Here is a 21,565-nt window from a genome sequence, read left to right as displayed (position 1 = left end):
CTCGGGAATTTATTGTACACGCTGTCAGCATTGCAACTTTTACGGTATTACCCTGTTCGTCTAATTTAATTCGTGACAGGGCATCTGCTACGATATTTTCCTTTCCGGGGGTATGCTTGATTACCAGATTATATTCTTGCAGCTTGAGTGCCCATCTTATTAACCTTGGGGATAAATTTTTTCCAGAGTACAATCTAGTTACCGCCGCATGATCAGAATATACTGTTATCGGCGCCTTTCCAAAATAGACTCGGAACTTTTGCACTGCTAACAGAACTGCAAGTGCCTCTCTCTCGGTCGCGGAATAGTTTCTTTGTGTTTGATTTAAAGTTCGGCTAAAAAATGCTACTGGCTGCTGATTTTGCGAAAGTACCGCTCCTACCGCATAATCCGAAGCATCCGCTGAAATTTCTAAATTTTCATCCTTTTCAGGAAATTTCAACACAGGGGCTTGCGTTAATGCTTGTTTTAATTTTTCGAAAGCACTATTGGCTTCGGCCGTCCACGAGAATCTTGCCTTTTTCCTTTTTAATTTTAACAATGGCTCAGCGATAGCCGCAAAATCTTTTATAAAGGACCTATAATATGAACAAAGTCCTAGAAAAGAAGAGAGCTTCTTTGCCGTGTTTGGAGTCGGATACTTTTGTACAGCGATTATTTTTGATTCATCTGTCTCGATCCCTTTTTGCGATATTTTGTAACCTAAATATTTTAATTCAGGGGCTGCAAATTTGCATTTTTCGACATTAACTTTTAGACCGGCCTCATTTAATAAAGAAAACACCTGTCTTAAATCCTGTACATGTTGGTCTAGATTATCACTAGTAATAATGATATCGTCTAAATAGATAAATGTGGACTTTCCGAGAACAGGTCTTAACACAATGTCCATGCATCGCTGAAATGTTGCTGGGGCGCCTGAAAGGCCAAACGGCATTCGCAAAAATGCATAAGTGCCAGACTTGGTTATAAAAGCAGTCTTAGGCACGTCCTCAGGCCTGATCCCTATTTGAAAATAACCATTCGTTAAGTCTAAAGTTGTCATAAATTTGGTTGATTTTATGTTCCTTAAAATTTCTTCTATAATCGGTAACGGATATACCGGATATTTCGTTATGGAATTTAATTTACGGTAATCAATAGCGAATCTCCACCTTTTTGGATGCTCCAAAGGATAATCATTATTTTTCTTACATAAAACCACCGGACTAGCATAACTACTTGAGATAGGCGTTACGATCTTTTTACGTAGCATATCGGTAATATGCCATTCTATAATTTTTTCCTTATTCTTATCATACCGGTATGGTTTTTGACGAACCGGCAATGCATCTCCGGTGTCAATACTATGGTTAGTAACCTGGGTAAATCCTGGAATATCACTAAATAAGGAAGCAAATTCACTTACCACTTGTCGGATTCTATCTTGCTCGTCATTAGGCAGGTGGTCGAGATTTACCCTTGGCGGTTCAACCTTTTCTACACGCACTGGTTTCATCGTCAGTTTAAGAGACGCTTCATTAAAATCCAGTGTAGCTTGTGCGTCTGAAAGAAAGTCTATTCCTAGTATTAAGTGTGCTTGCAAATTCTTTACTATAAAAAACATCACCTTTACTTGTTCGTCCTTGATACGGATGTACAAAGGTACTTTACCTACGCACTTACATTGTTCTCCTTGCGCCGCTAATACTGTTGTATTATCCGCATTATATATGCGGTATTTGCGAAAATACTTTCTAAAAAAGACTTCTGCCACACAGGAACACTGCGCGCCGGTATCCAGGAGTGCGGTGGCCGGGATATTATTTACCAAGACTTCAATCTTCGGAAGAGTTAAATTTTTCACCATTACTGTATTTAACTTGTAGGAAGAGGGGTTTTCGTGGCCTTCGGATTTCCGCACCCTCTCGTCAGCAGAAATCCGTTTTAGTTTAAATTATTTTTTCTTTCGGTGCTTTCCTTCTTTCTCCACTGGCCTTGAGACTTTTTTTCTGGGTTGCTATTGAACTGTCGACGTTCGCCGGCTGTTTTTGAATGCTCGGGTTTCCTTGCCCACTGATTCGCTTTTTCTCCGTAGCCATGTCCTTGAGTTTGCTGTAGTCTTGGCGTACCAAATTGGTTTCGCTGTTGATATTGGCGTCTTCTTTCGACGTCCGCCGTTCTTCTACTTTCAAACTGGATTGCTAGCTCAAATACTTTTTCCAGTGTAGTCGGATTTCTCAATTCAATAAAGTCTTGCACTTGGGGTAGTAACCTCGGCAAAATCACTTGAATTATTTCAGGATCCGGACGGTTTCCATACAAGAGCTTGAAAACGTGAATTTTTCTTAAAATAAACCTGGAGAGGTTTTCCATTCTTTGTTGATATATACTGAACAGTTCTGTTTCTAATTTCGCACGATCCCTTACAACAGGGAAGGCTTTTAGTAGGGCAGTCTTGAAATTTTCGTAGGTATAGGTGGGACTTCCTGCTTGACCCAAGAGACTTCTGCCGATACATTTGAACCAGTTAAGCGCTTGGCCCCTCAAAGCGCTGGTAGCTAAGGTAACTTTTTGAAACTCGTGCACGGGGTAGAGCATGAAGTGGTCATCCAATTTTTCCAAAAAACTGGTTACCTGTGAGTTTCCATTAAACGTTGCTTCCGGTTTCATCGAAGCGCGCATGGTCTGGACAATATACCCAAATCCTTCCAGGGCGGCAGCTGGCATTTCTGGATTCTGAGCTGTTTCTGCAGGCAGCACAGGTTCTTCTTGAAACTCGGCCATGGTTATTCTTCGTCGGGCGCCACTATCAGGTTCAATGTTTCTTCTAACCTTCTTCGGAAACATACAATGACCTGACTAGAACAGAGAGCTTACTAAAGCTATGTTCACTAATTGTAGTAAGTAGACAGGATACAGACGAAGGGTATACAAAACCCTTTATTTTTTTCTTTATATACAATGACTTCCGTACTTCGGAATACAATGACCCTCCACTCGGGGTCTAACTTAAAAGATATCAAAATAAAACTAAACTCTAATTTAACTTTAGAATAAGATTGGCCTTATAATAACAGAAAGCGTATGTAGCACAGAGACTGTGAACACTACAATACGTTTAATTTATCAAGAGGATTAAAACCTCTGGCCTGGAAGGCAAAGTAGCAACTGCGTAACTTCTAAGGTAAGCGGCCTGCTTCGAACTCACGGCTTCCTCTCTTCTGCTTGGCAAAAAGGCCACACTTAAATACTTGGCGTTCGCCAGACAACTTTGCATAAACTCCTTCACGCTTATAATTCTGGCCGGAAGTAGAAAATAAGAAGTGATAGTAAAGATTTAAAATAAAATAAACGTTAGTAAAACTTAAGATCCTTACAACTCTATTAGCAACAAATGTCTTTAATTGATGAGGTTCCTTTTTAATCCATGCTAACATTGTTGACAAATCAGTGAAATAACTCACCTTGTATATGGGATCGAATACATGTCGAGTTTGCTAACTATTACACCATGAAGGCATGCTCAAAAGAGGGTGAAAATTAGAGACATTAGGTTATTTGAAAAATGAGCAATGCTCTCCGCGGCACTCGAACCTGGACCTCTCGAATATGCGCCGAGTGTACTACACCATGAAGGCATGCTCAAAGGAGGTCACTTACCTTGTCTAGAGAAGCCATAAGGCAAGCTTGGGTGTGCCAGGAGGTTGGACCGTGCCATACCTACCTACCTTCTTTGTATTTGGGTAGTTGAAAGCTTTCTAAGATTCCTGTCATGGGTTTTATGAACAGAACTGCACCACAAAATTCCAAATAATGAATGGTAATTTACTTCAAAGGGAAAACAGGTGAGACTTGCTGCACAGAAGTGTTGATGAACATTCATTTGAAGATGACATATATGTTACCTAAATTACAGCACCATGGCTTTACTGACTAGCATTGCAGAATCCTATTATTTCTCCTACTCTGACAGCTGAACGCGTTACTAAGGGCAACGAGGCCTTAGGATCAAAACTGGAAGATGCAAATTATATCACATAAATTACAGCACCATGGGTTTTCTGACTAGCATTGCAGAATCTTATTATTTTTATTTGCGGTACTCCATTTATTAAAGCAAAGCTAGGGATGTGATAATAATTAGCTATTTTAAGACTATTTAAAAATGCCTACCATTCTTCAAAGTCATATTTAGGAAGAGGTATATTCTAATTTATTTTTAGAGCCAAAGTTTTTGTAGAAATAATTTTTAGCCTTTGCCATAACAGTTCCAATTAAACCTAATGGATCAAAGAAGTGACCTATTATTGATATGTCTTCTCTTTTTGTTACTGTTTCTTCAACATCAGGTATTTTTAAATTGTAAGAAAAATTGGCTGTAGCCATACTCCATGACATTCCTAACACCCTTGTAACCTGAGGCTTATCAGTAACTTGAAAAGAATAATCCTGAGTTGCACTTTCTCTATTCTTCAATAGTTCAGGATTATTGGAACACCATTTGTGTAACTTCATTCCACCATGTTCTAGAAGACAGATTAAGTGTGTCTGCAAGTCCTTGGCATCTTTTAACATAGTCCTTGGCATCTTTTAACATAACATTATTGATATGTCTTCTCTTTTTGTTACTGTTTCTTCAACATCAGGTATTTTTAAATTGTAAGAAAAATTGGCTGTAGCCATACTCCATGACATTCCTAACGCCCTTGTAACCTGAGGCTTATCAGTAACTTGAAAAGAATAATCCTGAGTTGCACTTTCTCTATTCTTCAATAGTTCAGGATTATTGGAACACCATTTGTGTAACTTCATTCCACCATGTTCTAGAAGACAGATTAAGTGTGTCTGCAAGTCCTTGGCATCTTTTAACATATTAGCTGCAGTGATAATGTCATCTATGTAACAATCCTTCAGTATGGCTTGAGGCATAAGGAAATTCATTTGCTTCATCTGTAGTCAACTGCTTTAGGAGCCTTGTTGCGAGGAATGATGCACTTGCTTTTCTATATTTTACAGTCCTTAGACAATAAGTCTGCTTAGAGCTACCAGTCGATTCTTTTCATAAGATCAACTACAAGTTTCTTTGATATGATTCAATAAGTATTTTGTCTGTACATCTTCTGAACATAAGCTCCTAGTGCATAGTTGTATTTTTGAAATCTAATAATAACGGAAAATAAATCTTCTTGTACTATACATCCTTCCATTAATATTGAATTATGTGATATTCCATTAATAGCAGCCGCTGATGCAATTTTCTAATTGAAATTTTCCTAGTTTGAAAATCTCAAATAACAATTCAGCCCCTAGTAACATGTCTGTTAGGAGTTCCGAACTGTGGATCAGCTAATTGAATGTCAGTGGGAATGTTTAATGACTGTAGATCTATACTGCTTAATGGGATTACATTGGTAATTTTAGAAATAACCAAACAGTTAATTGATCTTACATATTTTAAATCCTTATTTGAAATCTGTACATCTAGGTAATGATCAATATTTATAGCATTATCATGTATTCCAGATACAGAGGCATAAATTCTTTCTTTCTTTATATTTAATAAATTAGCATTTCTTTCATTTCATGCTGCTATTATCAAGGATAGCGTGAACTGAAATTCCTTTTTCATCTGAATTACAAATATATACTATTGCAGTCATTCATATCACATTTTTTTGCCATGTCAAAAGATAACTTGATTGATTTTTTATGAGAAACATCTGCATTCTTTCGTTACTTGATGTTTCCATTTTTGGTTTGTCCAACTGTTGGTTAATGGCATTATTCCTGCACAGGCAATGGAATAATGAATAATTTTTTTTATGACATTCGGAACGTCTGAATTTAGAATAACATTTAGCGATTAAATATTCCTTACTAAGACAGTTTAAACACAATTTATTGTCTTTAACTATTTCATATCATTGATTTAGGTGTTATTTTAAAAGTGAGTCACATTAATGTAGTGGATAATTATTTTTACATATCACGCAAGTCAGGGCACTATTGGTTTTAACCATCAGTCTTTGATTTTGAACTTTTCTCTAATGAATATTTTACTTTATTAGTATTATGGTTAATGTTACCTAATAATTGACATCTTTTCTCTAAAAATGAAATTAATTCATCAAACGTAGAAACTTTTCCATAGCATTAATAATTAGTTAAAATTGTTTGCCCATTTCATAATCTAATTTCTGAAGTACAATATTTAATAACAGAATATCCAATAAATTATTTTTCTTATACTTTAAGGGGTTACATGGGTTTCATCCGAGTAAAAACGGCGTATTTTCAAGATTTTTTTTTTCATATAATAAATGAAATATTTAATTCAATTTATTTATTATCTTAAAGGTACATATTTAATAAACAATTTCTGAAATTTTTGAAAAAAAAATATTAAAAACTCCGCCATTGTGACGTCATTCCCGGCGAGCCCTCAGAAAAAAGGTGCATTTGCATTGACAGCAGAACTCCTAGCAGGATCATCTGAAGTGGAAAAAAAAAAATCCGTGTTTTAGTTAAGGCTTCAAACTAGAAATTGGATGAAAAAAGGAAAATTAAATGTTGGACAGCGGTTTTTACATAAAAATGCAAAATTCGATAAAAATATCGAGCCATTTTGGAAAAAATAAATAAATAAATAAATAAATAAATAAAATAAAAATAAAAATTAAAAAAAAAAAAAATAGTTGTAATTTGGAAAAAGTCCGTGTAAATTGTATCTTGAAGACCTGTTTAAAATTTCATTGTGATCGCAGTCTTCAAGAAATCTTGACAACCGACTTTAAAAACATAGTTTTGAGAAAAACGCGTTTAAAGTTTTGAGTGACCATAAAACAGGAAAATTTCTTGTATCCGGCAAGCCCTAATCTCATGACAAATCCCTAATCCCAACCAAATCTCATGACAAAAATAAACCGCCTATTTAGTTCATACATTCTGCCAATTTTTTGGCAAGATAAAATATTTTTCGGCTCGCATCGTTCACATGCTACCTCAATTTTAAATCTCAGACCGAATTTCGAGCATTGTTTAAAGTTTACTTTTTCATTACACAATTTTTCTTCATCTTCACTTTCAATGATGTTTGAACACTGCACAAAACACAACAGCGATGAAAAAACAAGATAAAAATCGATGATGGAATGTTGGAGCGTGGCTTCCTCTGGCATGTGCTCTTTATTTTCACCTTTCAATTTTTTTGCTGATGTGCTCATGAAAGAATCATCATGCTGCTCAGGATTTTTAGGATTGAACGACTGTCTCCATTTCTTGGGTCGATCATTTCTACGAGCACCGTCCACTAATTGAGGTCTTGAAACTTTGGCCATTTTTAAGTATAATTTACTTTGGACACTTATAACCTCAAAATAAACCTCGTGGTTCAACAAGTGATCACCGAATGAAGTATTTCAACTAGTTGCCCTTAGAAAAAGAGAAAAGTAGCCATAAAGGACAAATGAACAATAGGCAAGCAGCTGCTCTTTTATACCTGCGGCAAGCGGATCCCAGGTAGCCTTGAGCGCACCACTTCGAAAGGCTATATCTCCGAAACTATTACTCGGATCAACTTGAAATTTTCGGACAATATTCGAGAGATGTTGTAGATTTTAATAAGCCCCCCCCAAAAAATCGATTTTTTGAACCCGTGAAACCCATGTAACCCCTTAAAACGTTCAGTGCCCTTACGTTTATAGTAGCATTATCTTATTACATATCTTATCCCTTTAGGAGATTCAAATGTTAAATTACGTAAATCCATTATTGACTTCATGTTCATCCCAATTAAGATTCTTTTATTTTCATACCTAATCTTGAAGATATATATTAAAAATCATCATGTAAATTTAAATTACAAAATTTAAAAACTAAAACTCAACTTTATAGATTTTTTTTTACTCATATCAAAAAAACAATTATTAAAAACTATTTGATCACTCTTGGGGCAACTTTTTTAGTCTTTTTTTAAGGATTAATTGATTTTAAAATTTAATTAATGTTTTACATTAAATAATATTATTTATTCCCATTTTTGTTTCACAAGAGTAAGAATTTACTTAAATTTCATTCAATTAATGTGCAATCTTTTTCTCTGACTAAAAGCCTTTTGAACGATTACTTTCTAACCAAGTTTCGTCAGTTTCGCCAATGAAGCCAAAATGGCAAACCTATACATCCCTTACTGTTTCGCATCTCATAGTTTAGACTGATGTCTTATGAGAGTGCTTGAAGTTCTTAATTCCTTTTTGTGTGTTCTAATTAGGTTTTTTTCAACTATGTTTTATGAATTCACTCGCATCTTAATTCCTTGGATTATCTGTTTAAAAGTAAACATTTTGATTCAAAATTTTTCACTTTCATTTTCAATTCTTTTAATAAAATAGGCCAGAATTTTCGGGTAAACTATTATAATTAAAATTGTTCATCAACTAATTATGGATACAGAAAAGCAAGGATTTTTGTAGAAGAGAGATTTCAATTAATTTCAATGTTCCTCCCCCCCTGATGAAGTGGCATTGAGGCTGATTGAATTCCTTTTCTGTCTTCTGCTCATTTTTTGCTTTAAATTTCATTAGTTTTTGGAAGGGGGTTTTACATGCTTGAAATGTTTTGGTTTTAACATTTTAAAATTCTTTGTTGCATTTATATGATTATTTGAAATTTATTAATTATGAATTTCAATATCTGGTCTTTGTGAAATATTAGTTCTAAATTTCTTACTTTATGTCTTTAATGATAATTTTTCTGCAGCTTAATGCACGAAAATACTAGGCATGTTTATATTTTGTTTTCAAAAGAATTGTTTTATAATTATATATATATATATTTATTTTTTTTTCCCCCAGTGTGTTTATATTACTTCTTGTGGAAATTTTGTATTGATTGGCTACAACACTGGGCATTTAGATAAATTCAACATTCAGTCTGGTTTACATAGAGGTTTTTATGGCAAAGACACAGGTAAGTTTGCTGTTCTGCTCTATTTTAATGACTAATTGCAGTTACACATAGTACTTTCTGGTTAATATGTTGCCATTTAGTCTTGCACATTAAGGCTAGTGTGAATAGGAATAACAATCATAAAGAGATATTTAGCTTCATAAAATGTATTGCTGTTTATTAAATTGAAAACAAAATCTAAAATATAAAGAAATTCACATTCCAACAGACAGTTGTGCAATGATTCATTTTAAGTTGCAGTTGACAGAATTCTATTAACCTTTTGAAGACGGGATGGACATTATAGTGGCCATAGAGTCCTCTGTTTGAAAAGACTGGGTTGTCCACTTTAGTGGCCATATCTTTTTCCTCCATTTTCCAGGCTGAAAGTAGGGTGAAGTTGATGTCCCTGGGGTTTTAACCACTTATCTCTTTCAAGGGTCTTCCTTTTGCGACATATATGCACCCCTCTGAGAATCCATTAAACTACACACAAGAATCTTTGTTGTTGCAAATAGGAGGTGATTTCTTAAAGGGGTGAAAGCATTCGGTTCAAGATACCCCGTCCTTTGGTAGCTTTTACTTCTATCAAAGCCCCGGCCTCAAAAGGTTAATCTCATTTTACCAGAAGTAAATAAACTGAATAGTTATCAGAAAAAGGAATGCATAAATCTTCAAACCAACATATGCTGCATAAATACGAGGGCCATCCAGGAAGTAGATTACGTTTCCGTCTGTGTCCGCTAGGGGCGGGGCTAGCGCGGCCATCTTGGGGTCAGAGCGTTGCGCAGCTCAGTCTGCATCTAGCCGTGCTAGTGAGAGGTTCGTGCTGTGCTCCGTTCAGATACTGTGACGGTTTGAAATGTCTGCGTTAATTGAAAATCCCGCGAGCTGCGAGGTGCGCTCAATAATAAGGTTTCTGACTGCAAAAAATTGTAAACCGATAGAAATCTAACGGCAGCTTCGTGAAGTGTATGGGGACAACATTATCACTGAAGGTGGAGTGCGTCAGTGGGTCATAAGATTTCAAAATGGCCGAACCAATGTTCATGACGAAGATCAAAGTGGGAGACCCAGCATAGTGACCGCCGAACTTCTCGAAAAAGTCGATGCTAAAGTCCGTGAAAATCGAAATTTCACAATAACGGAACTTTCTTTGAGTTTTCCACAAATTTCGCGAAGTTTGTTGCACGAAATCATCAGCGAAAAGCTTGGTTACCACAAGTTTTGTGCAAGATGGATTCCAAAAATCTTGACAGAGGACCACAAAAATCAGCGAATGGCTGCAGCGTTGAACTTTTTGGACGCTTACCATAAGGATGGTGACTCTTTACTCGATCGCATCGTTACTGGTGACGAAACATGGGTGAAACATGTGAACTGTGAAATGAAATTGCAATCAATGCAGTGGGGGCACACAAGTTCTCCCCAAAAACCCAAGAAATGCATGCAAACAATGTCGGCAAGGAAGATGATGGCGACTGTTTTTTGGGACAGAAAAGGTGTAATTTTGGTGGACTTCCTGGAAAGAGGCACTACAATAAACTCTCAAAGGTATTGCCAAACTCTCCAAAAACTCAGAAGAGCAATTCAAAACAAGCGCAGAGGAATGTTGAGCTCTAAGATCTTGTTGATTCACGACAACGCCCGGCCCCACACGGCAAATGTCACTCGTAAAGTTCTTGAATCTTTTAAGTGGGAGTTGTTTCCTCATCCGCCGTACAGTCCCGACCTGGCACCGAGCGACTTCCACCTATTCCCAGCAATGAAGAAGTGGCTGGCTATGCAGCGTTTTGATGACGACGCACAGCTGCAAGAAGAGGTAACGAAGTGGTTGAAGGCGCAGGCGGCCGAATTTTTCGACGAAGGAATTTCCAAGCTCGTACATCGCTACGATAAATGCCTTAATTTGTATGGTGACTATGTAGAAAAGTAGTATTTGAGTGTGGCTTTCATCTGTATATAATAAAATTTGTTTCCTATACTTTGTTTATTTTTTTATTCCAAAACGTAATCTACTTTCTGGATAGCCCTCGTACTTCATGCAGCGTGTTCTTTTGTGCAGTACCATTCCGGTGCTTTGAAAGTAATCAAGTGCAATTTCATTGTGTTGTTTAACAAATGAAGTCTTTAGACATGATGATATTGTTGTCTTTGAAGAATTTATGATTTAATCACGATCGCTTGTCATTTGGCTGTTATAAAATGGTGTGATTCCTGTTGATTTTTTTTAATCATCTTATGTAACAATAATTTTGAATAATTCTTCAAACAGTTTTCAGCTGGTATCCTATTAACTGAATGTACTGTATATATATACATATATATGTAATAATAAAATTCCATAGTCAGAAATACACTTAAAATTCTAACTGTATGTTCTTTTCATGTTTTATTGGCGACGGTCTCTTATTTGAAAGTACGTGGAATTAAATCTACAGCCCGTAGTCAAGTTGTTTTTCCCGCCTTTTTCTACACGTACAGTTATAGAATGTTCTGGAGATATTTAAAGCGAACTGGATTGGCTGACGTCATTTCTTGGAAGCTCCGCCTTTCCAGAGGCTATAAAAGGATTCGCAAAGGAATATCGGGGGCTTTTCTTTAATGTAACGATGCAGTAAACTTCATACAAAAAGTTATTAGTAATTCTTTTTTTTATTTACTCCAGAGATCTTAATTTTTGTAACTGCTATTTCTCCTGAATAATAATAAATGGATCCTGGTTTTTAAACTTATCGTCTGATAATTTAAGTTACGACTAGATCTATGATTCTTCACCAATCTATTTATTCTGGACAAAAGCTGGTACATCACATATAAATATATATATACATATAATGGGATGATTTGGAAATAGCTGTAGCAGACTGGCAGTTGTTCTTTGTGTTGAAATAACTTGGAGAGTTGCTATACTGCATAGTTAGAAGGATGACACTTGAAGCAACACAAGACAGCCGATTTTTCACACATAATTTTATTCTTTGTTAATTAATTCTTAGGACAAATATTCTTTTTCATTACACACTATCATTATGGGTGTGCTCTCTCCCAGTTTTATCCAGATAACATTTTTTAGACAAATGGATAATAACTAGCAAAGGCTAAGTGATATGTCTAAGCAGCAGTGAGCAAAGTAGAAGGAAAAAGGATATGCAATAGCAAAGTGCCAGATATATAATAATTTATTTCTTTAATCTGATTAACTGCACTGCAATTTGATGATATAAGAGACATGAAACATATTAATTTTCAGAGAACGCACTTTAGATTCACATCTTAGTATTTTCAAGACAAAAAGAGGATATGACCTAATTAAAAACAGAAATTGAAAGTACTATTGTTAAAGTTAGTAATTTCCTTTCATATTTTATTTCTTGCTCACATATCTATACAATTAAATTGGAAAATATGTAAAAAGGTCTTTAAAAACATACTTTTTGCAAAATGCTGCTAAGATTTATTTGTAAATATTCATTAATTAAAATCAAATAGGCAAAAATGTACAAAAGTTGAGAAAATGTATTAGGGGTTAAAATCTCAATTAAACTACTTGAGTTAAATTAATGGCACTGCAAATTAAAATTAGTATTTGCAAGGATTTTTGTAGCAAATTCTTAAAATATATAAAATAATAAAAAATAATAATAATAAAAAAATTTTAAAAAAAAATTCTGAAACGTTTCAGATTTTAAATTACATTCAAAGGGGTGTTTTTTTAACATTTTGGTGTTACATCTATTTATTAAATATCTCGTTCTTCGCACTTAAACCATAAAATTCAGTTCAAAAGCAATATCGCAAAATAATTTTAAAAGGAGCATTTCTTTAGAATTTCCAATACAGAGACTCGCGCACTGGAGATAAAAAAGCTTTTTTTTGTAAAATGTTGCCAATGCTCACTTTGCAATCCTTGAGTTTGTTAATCAAAAATTTGTTAAAGTTTTACAAAATAGTAAATCGATAATAAAACAAATTCCAAATTTCAAATTTGGTCATCCACATGCCCATATTCGTAGCAGGATTATGTCATTCAAAATTCCATACCTCTATGTACTATTGTTTTATCACAATGCAAGAAATATATATACATTTAGGGAGATTTTCTTTAAATATAACACAGGGTGATAATACTTTGTGGCAACAGTTTGAAAAGTGATTCACCATTAGTAGTAAATCGACGCAAAATCGCAAAATGAAAACAATATTCCTTCAGGGACAGAGCCCCTTTTGACTAATAAAAATATATAGTGTTAAAAATACAAAAGAGGGAAAGCTGTTTTATTATTTTTCAGGTACTTGCATTGTCCAGAGGAAGTAAAGTCATCTTGTAATGATATTTCTATTCACCTGGCAAACTTATTTGGTTTCTCTACATTTAAAACTAGGTGAGGCATTGAATTAAAAATATAAATATTTTAAGTACCTCTAATAATTAAAAATGCATCCCCTACAAAATGCATTTTGCCAACCAAGTAATAATAAATATTAAAAATGGTACAAGCTTTTAACAAATTCTATACATGTGAATAAAAATTAACAAATTTCAAATAAAATAAATATAATACATCTGGAAATAAATCTATTAAGCTAAAGTATTAAATTAAATTCATGTCTAAATACGGTTGTAACAAATAGTTGAAATAGGAAATTAAAACAAAGCCAAAGATATAATTACTTGCATCGGGGAACCTTTGGCAAAAGAAATGAATGTTAGATGCTGGAATTGTTGGGAAGGGAAGAAATTAATGTGCAACAGGTTGCTGTTGGCAAATTTTAATCTCGCTGTATAGTATTGCGAAAAAATTGGGTTTGGAAAAACTGTAACTTTAAAAGGTAACAAGCACTGAAAGTAAAGTAATAAAAAAAATGAAAATAAGCAATTGCTGTTTAAAAAGGAAACAATCTTCTTGCTATAATTGGCATAAAAAGCCAAAGCAGAAGTGAAGAGAGGGGAATTGCACATCAATTACTTTTTATACCGAATTTCATTTCAGATCACATGACAGATTGGTGTCCAGATATTGGGTTCAGGTTTCATCCATAAGTGTGCATCAAAATTGAAGAAAGTATAGTTGAAAAAATTATTGCTATGTTATTTGTAGAATGAAAATGGAAGTGAAAGGGTTATTATTAATTTATTATTTGAAAGATAGAAAAAAAAATATGATGGCTACATTAAGAAATAATTGGCAACCTTAAAATTGACTATTCTAAATTTTATGTTCTCCCCCTAAAAGTTCCTCCTTTCTCCCAAATATATGAGATCTTTCCAAATTACATAACACTGCTTGAAAAAGGTAACTAAAACTAAAATTAAAATTAACCAATCACAGCTCGACTTTACTTAAGCACCGACGTGGTATAAATACTGCTTCGCGAGTAATTACGCCCCACTTTAACCTGAGTTCTGCCATGTAAACCGCTCTGCACTGCTTATGCTTCCTGTCTAAGATGCTTACGTCATACTTTTAAAACCTATGTACATAAAATTTATTGTAATTAACTATGATTGAATAAATACCTTGTCAACCAAAATGATCTGATGTGAATTATCCTGGAATAAAATTGTTTCGAAACGGCCACATCTGGAAGTTGGTTTATGCATCTATCTCTCTTAGCTGTGCACTTGAAACATTACATATATATATAGTATGTTAAATACAAAATATGAAAGAAAATTACTAACTTAAATTTAGCAATAATTAAGCCCGGTGGCGCAGTGGCCAACGCATTTCGTAGCAGCACCACATATCCAGGGTTCGATCCTCGGGCTGGGCAAGTTCCACTCAGCCTTTCTTCCCTTGAGCGGGTTGATAAAATGAATACCAAGTTCACTTGGGGACTAAACACCAATGGTCTTATGACAAACTGACCACTTGTCAGGGCATATGCTCATGCAGCCCAAAGCTCACGATCAAGAAAGCAGATATAGGGGCACTGCAGGCCTTCGCCCAGTAGGGCTGTTAGCAATAATTGGTCTTTTTTTAATTCCTCATTTAAATTTGGCTCCACCGTCTTGTAAATTGCACCACTTTGAAACTAATCCACACTGTCATCTATTAATCCTATAGTCACGATTTTGTTCAGTCACGATTCAAAATTTAAATAAATGCTTCAGTTTTATAAATGCTTTGCTGAAATGTCCACTAACTTTTTCCTATCTTGCTCGATGTGCAAACACATTGCTCATTTTTCTTCTTTAGCCATAGTCAAATGATTTGTCCATTATCCAAAGGTGTCGATGATGCTTATCGCACACAAAATAATGTGTGAACATGTTTATCGAGAATATCTTTGATTAATTAATGTGTTGTTTCTCATCAAATCTGTCTCTGTTACATCATTTTGTGTTTCTATTCATTAAGCCTTTCCTAATAATTGCAGATGACATCTCGGCATAAACCAGCTATCTAATAACTTTGACAGTGTTATGTGTATTTGGGTTCGTAATGGATTGAATGCACACAGAACAGATGCTAGCTTGATAAAATTTGTTTCACCAGAAGAAACGTTTTACAGTTCTGGAACTTTCCACAAAAATACTCATACAGCTCTTCTCAGTATTACACAGCACAATCAATAGTTACCAATTCTAACTACTAAGAATGTTAAACACAACTTAATGCAAATCACGTCTACAGAACCAACCTTGCATAGAGATCACCCAGTATTCCGATTCTGAGCTAAAAGAAACTCGAAACCGATGTTCTCTTCTGTCTTATATAGTTTTTTCCTAGGCTGCCATGAAATGTCTAGTACCTTTGATTTCTTGAAATTACTGGAAGGCAATTTTATATCTCCCGTTCTACTGGGCCGATTCATGAAATTCAACTCGCGTTTTTCTCAAAAGCTCGACTTAGGATATGTATTAGATTTATATATAGCAATGTTCTAACATAGGTATTTTGACACAAAATCGGACTTTTTTTTAAATAATATACCAATTTTTTTCCATATTTCCATTCTATGACTCAAATTACGCCAAACTAACAAGTTTTGTAAAAATTGCACGAGTAGATTTTGAAAAAATTAGCTCTCAAAATGTTAGCTCCTCAATGTTAATTGAGTTTGGTATATATTTATTAATCTCTGTTTTCTATTAAAGTTATTTGATTCTTCCTTTCGCATTTCGAAATTCAGGTACATTCCAAATGAAATTCACCCATTTCTTATGATTTATTTTTTTAATTTGTATTTTTAAATAATTTTTATAAATTTTTCAAAAAATTTTTGAATTATAATCTATAAAATTTTTACCATCATCTCAAAGTAGATGTATTTCTAAACATACCTGCAAAAAATTTCAGTTTTTTATTAAAAATTCCAAAAAATATATGTGAGTTTATATATTGGTGCATTTTGAAATTTGTCATATTTGTTGAAAGCGATAAAACATCAAATGTGGTTTAGGCACTTTGGTAAAATTATTTGAAAGTAGAAACGATGTGGCTTTTTTCCGCTAGGAACGAGGTACCTTTTTATCTTTTTCGTCATAATGAAAGGAAAAAAAAAAATTGGTTGCCATATACTAAGGAGTTCGCCAAGTGAATTATTCTTGGCACAAACTGAAAAAATTGTGCCATCATAAATTTTTGAATTCCTCCATTAATTTCTCACCAAATTTTACAAAATTTTATATCTAGGCATAATTTGAGTTGTAGCATCAAAATATGGAAAAAAATTGGTATGTTATTTCAGAAAAAGTCTGATTTTGTGTTAAAATACCTGTATATCCTTGCGCTTTCGAGATATGAAAAACGCAATATGAGTTTTGTCCCAGTAGAATGGAAGATATAGAAATGTCCCCCCTTTTTTGTGTGTGGTGTACATGTGGTTTGTTTTATAAAGAGTAAATAATTAATTTTAATAGCATTGCATGAATATATAACGGAAATGCAGAAATATTTTTGATTTCTACTGTGTACAACAGCTTCCATAAAGCCAAGGATTGTAAAATTTACATTATGATTTTCAAGCAATGATTTTCTAGAAATATGAATTTTTTCTATTATTTCATGGAAAAATTAGGACTCTATATTTAGGGTAATGTTAATAATAATTGGAGAGGTCATTTCAAGAGCTTTAAAAACTTATATTTTAGAGAAGATGAAGTGACATGTTAAAAAATGAGACTCTACATTTAGTTTAGATAGTGTATATATATATTTTTTTAATATTTCCAAATTACATTCTTATGCCTTTGAAGGGAGGCGGCTAATATGTTATAAAATATGAAGAAAAATTATGCATTATGTCATCTGTTAACCCTGCAGTGTGGTTAGCTTTTGTCCTATCATCATTTAAAACTTAAACAAAGGATTCAACTTTATAACTTTATGCCATCTATTAATCCTCCAGTATGATTAGCTTTTGTTCTATCACCATTCAAAACTTAAACAAAGGATTCGACTTTATAAATACAGTTTGCTGAAATGCATACTTCTTTTTTCCTGTCTTCCTCACTGTGCAAACACAGTTGCTCATTTATCTGTGTCAGTCATTGTCTAATTTTGTGATCCATTATGATGTATGAATATTTTCATGAGTATAAAGAATGTCCATGCGTAAATTGTGTTTTAGTTTATGTCTTCTTGTGAATCCGTGCATTACCAGTTAAGTCTTTTCAAGTTATTACAAACATCTCACCATCAACAGCTATTTCTATTCCTCAAATCATCTACGCAGAATTCTCTGTCTCTCTCTCTCTCACACACGTATACATATATAATTTAAATTTGCATATTTATGCAGAAAATATTTTATAATTATCTTTCCTCTTAGGCTATTTTACAATTAAAAAAAATGTGAAAATATGAAAATAAAAACATTAAAAATGCATAAAGATGCAAATAAAAAATAAAATGCATGATATAATGGAAATGACCATATATATTTCATATATGTTTTTAGTGTCAAGTGAGTGGAATTTTTGTTCATAATAAAGCTATCTATCATATCCAAGCTAGAATAGAATATTTGCTGTGAAAATGCACAAGTGTGAATATTGCTGTGAATAGCAATATAATGCAACAAAGAACCAAAAATTCATGAAATTCCTTTATTTAAAGATTTAAAAAAAAAAAAAAAAAAAAAAAAAAAAAGATAAAAATGAAAATAATGGGCAATGAAACACATATTATCTTATCCATCAGTGGGGCAGCATACCTGTTGATAAGATATATGTATGGTTTCATTGTACATTCATTCATATATTTGATATATGTTTTTAGTGTCTTTAAGTGAGTGGAATTTTTGTTCATAATAAAGCTATTTGTGGCTGTCTTTTGTTTCTTAATGAAGGAAAGGAATAAAATTGATCTCTGTGAATTCATGATTTTATTCTTATCGTTATATGTGATGATTTTTTTTTCTTTTAAAAAAACAATCTCAAGAGCTTAAGTATCTTCCCCCCCCCCCACGATAAAGTATTTAATTTATCTGGGTTTTGAACTGTTATGTTGTTTAGTCCTTTTCCATAGTTATATCATACTGTTTGTCATTTTATGGATTTTATTTATGTTAGAAATATTTGGAATTTAATTTTACCTTTTTTTTTCCCCTTCCATATTATATTATGTAATGTACCATTTAACAATGCTGATTTGCAGATGCAAACACATTAATCCACCTACACAGCATAACAATGCTAATTCCCAGAATTATTGTCTGAATTGTTGCAGGTTTATCATTCCTGGCTGAGAGCTGTTAAAAGTCTTTCAGCATATCTTTAATTTATCTTGCAAATTATAGAGCTGTATTTCATTGGAAAAAAATTGCAAAAATATGCTTTGACAAACTGAGATTTTTTTAATAATAATATAGTAATTTGATGTAGCTTGTAATCTAATAATTTCTGTAAATATGCAACCCTATATTTCTGATTCTCTTCTGATATGAAGAAATGTATTCAAATCATGCATGCAATTTCAATAAAAATGCATGATTTAAAATTTTGTGGTTCAACAAAATATTGAAATATATACAGTTTTTAATGAATATATTTTTCAGCTCATGACAAGAGTGTACGGGCAGTTGTTGTTGATAGTTTTAACCAAGTAGTAATTTCTGGAGGCTCAGATAAATTTTTGAGATTTTGGAACTTCAGCAAGCGTTATGAAGTATTTGCTTTAGAACTTGCACCTAGTGTATGTAAAATCATTATTCACAAAGAAAGGTACTGATTTTCTTTTAAATAAAAAATTTTGTTTAGATTTTCTATAATAATAAATGTGTTATTATAATTAATTTAATATGTTTAATATTACTTCTTTTATGAATATATTAGAATTGTCATTACTTTTTTAAATAATTTATATTTTCTATTGCATGTTTATCCATTATAATTTTCTGATGAAAATTTTGTGAATGTGTGCCTATTCCTAAATATGTAAATGTTTATAAATGTATTCCAGTTATGGACATTTGTAGTTTAGTTCTTGCATATGACAAATATCAAGAATATTAATATTTTTTTGGGGGTATAGTTGGTAATTATTTATACTTAATATGCCCTCTATTTTTGTGTGTGAAGCAGTATATGCATTGATATCACTAAATATGTTTTCTTTTCTTAGTCACATTTGAAATATACATAAGAGCAATTTTGAAATTACCCATGCAGAAATCTCATTCTTTTATGATTATAAAACTACTTGAGTTGAGCGGTTTAATTTCATGATCATGCCGCTCTGATCGCATAGTGGTTAGGGGAGTCTGACTGTGATACCAAAGGGTCTGGGTTCGAATCCCGGAAAAGGCATTGATGTAAAATTGTCTGTCCCTTCATAGGAGATAACGGTGGCCACCTATTAGGTGCCTTTACAATAAAATGGAAACCACTTCTGGCCTTATGAGTGGTCAATGCCATTATAGGCAAGTGCCCGCCATTGGGGGATTTCATGGTCATTAGTAAATACCTATTCTTTTTAAGTATTTAATAAGTTTTGTTTGTATGCATGATTGAGTATTTAAATAAGGCTATACTATTTTTTTAAATTTTTTTTTGCTTTCATACTTTAATGCATCTCTTTCAAAAATTGTGTTTTCTTCAAGGAGATTTCGCACTTGATAAAAAATTGCTTATACAGTCATACCACTTTTGTCCTATAATGTATTGCAAGGGTCCTGAACCTTTTTGTCCCTAAGAGCTCATTTTAAAATACCTGTTGGATGGCGGGCACCATTTCCTTTTTCAAGTTGAATTTATAGTTGGATAGAGTTAATAATACATGCACTTAAATAAAGAGAGTTTGGTCGCATTTCGCTTTGTGCTGGTATCTATGTTGGACATAATTTCTCTTTCATTAAAAATGAAAAAACTTTTGCATAGAATTTTGTTGAAAACTAAACATTTTTATTGTGATTGCACACAATAAAGATAGTGGGCGCCATGGTGCCCGCAGACATAGGATTGGTAATCCCTGGTCAATTCCATAGTTTCTGATATCTGAAGCAGCTCTTAAGATAAAATTAATTTGGAAAATTAAAGAAAGAAATTGTAAAGAACAACATGCACACAAAAGTGCCTTGTACCATTTTGCCTGTGTAGTCCTGATCATAAGCATAAACCCTTCCTGAAACTTAATTGATATTTCATTTTTTGTATAATGCTTTACAAAAAATATTATTCTTATTGCTCTATTATTCATTGAAATTGTCCCTCATACCGTACAGCAATTTTTCAGTGCTCTTGAGAATCAGGCCTAAATGTCTAAAATTCTTTACTTTTTATTTATAAGGCAAAAAAATATAAAGCTATGAAACAACAATCTTTATTATGACTTACTTATTAATGTCATGCTTTCTATAACCTTTTTGGTTAAAATTTACCTGTTTATGCATTATAACATAAATTTAATTGTAGAGTTCAGTATTATTCATGATAAATCTTTGAACATATTATCTGCAGGTATTTAAATGTTTCTAATACTGCAGGTAACAAGTTTTAGAGCCTTGCTTAATGAATATAATAATTGCCCAAGGAAATTTTTTAATTAATATAATTGCCAATTATTTATTATAAAAACATTTGAAAAGAAATATATAACTTACAGGACTTGGTTACTTGTTCCAATACGTAATTTTAAAATGTTCTTTGATTGAGAGTAGGTATATAATTTAAAACGTATTTCTAGATGCTGAGGATCAAAGTATGTAACAATTTGCCAAATATCATTTTATTCATTACTAAATATGATGAATGGTTAAATATGGTTTCTTTTCTTTATGAAAACTTCTTAACTTCTCTTACAAAAGTAAGAAAAGAAAGTATTTTAATTTTTTTTTTTTTTTTTTTTTGCATATAAATTAATAAAGATTTCATGCAAAACAATGCTTGTTTATTGTTTGTAATAAGCTTAATCTATATTTCCATTCTGCTTTAGAAGTATTATTAATTTGGTGACTTTTGATTTATTTGTTATTAGAATTAGGATTTGCAAACTCTAAGCCTTATTCATCCATCTCTCACTTGTTCTTGGCTAATATACAAATGCCAAAATTCTTTAAGCATTGAATATGTATTTTTACAAATTGCTGATTGTGCTCTGTCATACTGAGAAGAGCTGTATGAGTACTTTTGTGAAAAATTTCAGAACTGTGCAATGTTTCTTTTGGAAAAATTAATTTTATCAAAGTG

The 21,565-nt window shown here is 32.9% G+C and overlaps 1 protein-coding gene across 3 annotated transcripts in view; it reads left to right on the top strand.

Annotated features, from left to right (window-relative positions):
* Window positions 1–21,565, top strand: part of LOC118186323 (WD repeat-containing protein 36) — a 177,834-nt gene that overhangs the window by 95,614 nt on the left and 60,655 nt on the right. For all 3 annotated transcript variants that reach the window (XM_035356406.2, XM_035356405.2, XM_035356407.2), the window contains 2 exons: window positions 8,835–8,949; window positions 18,937–19,102. In XM_035356406.2, the coding sequence (XP_035212297.1) occupies window positions 8,835–8,949; window positions 18,937–19,102 (281 nt within the window). The remainder of the gene's footprint in view (window positions 1–8,834; window positions 8,950–18,936; window positions 19,103–21,565) is intronic.

This window comes from Stegodyphus dumicola, chromosome 4 (assembly GCF_044657685.1).
Source record: "Stegodyphus dumicola isolate Sdum_Otavi_A_Nest chromosome 4, ASM4465768v1".
In the NCBI taxonomy this organism is placed as follows: Eukaryota; Metazoa; Arthropoda; class Arachnida; order Araneae; family Eresidae; genus Stegodyphus; species Stegodyphus dumicola.
The sequence above is the reverse complement of the archived record's forward strand: the minus strand, read 5'-3'. Positions and strand labels throughout refer to the sequence as shown.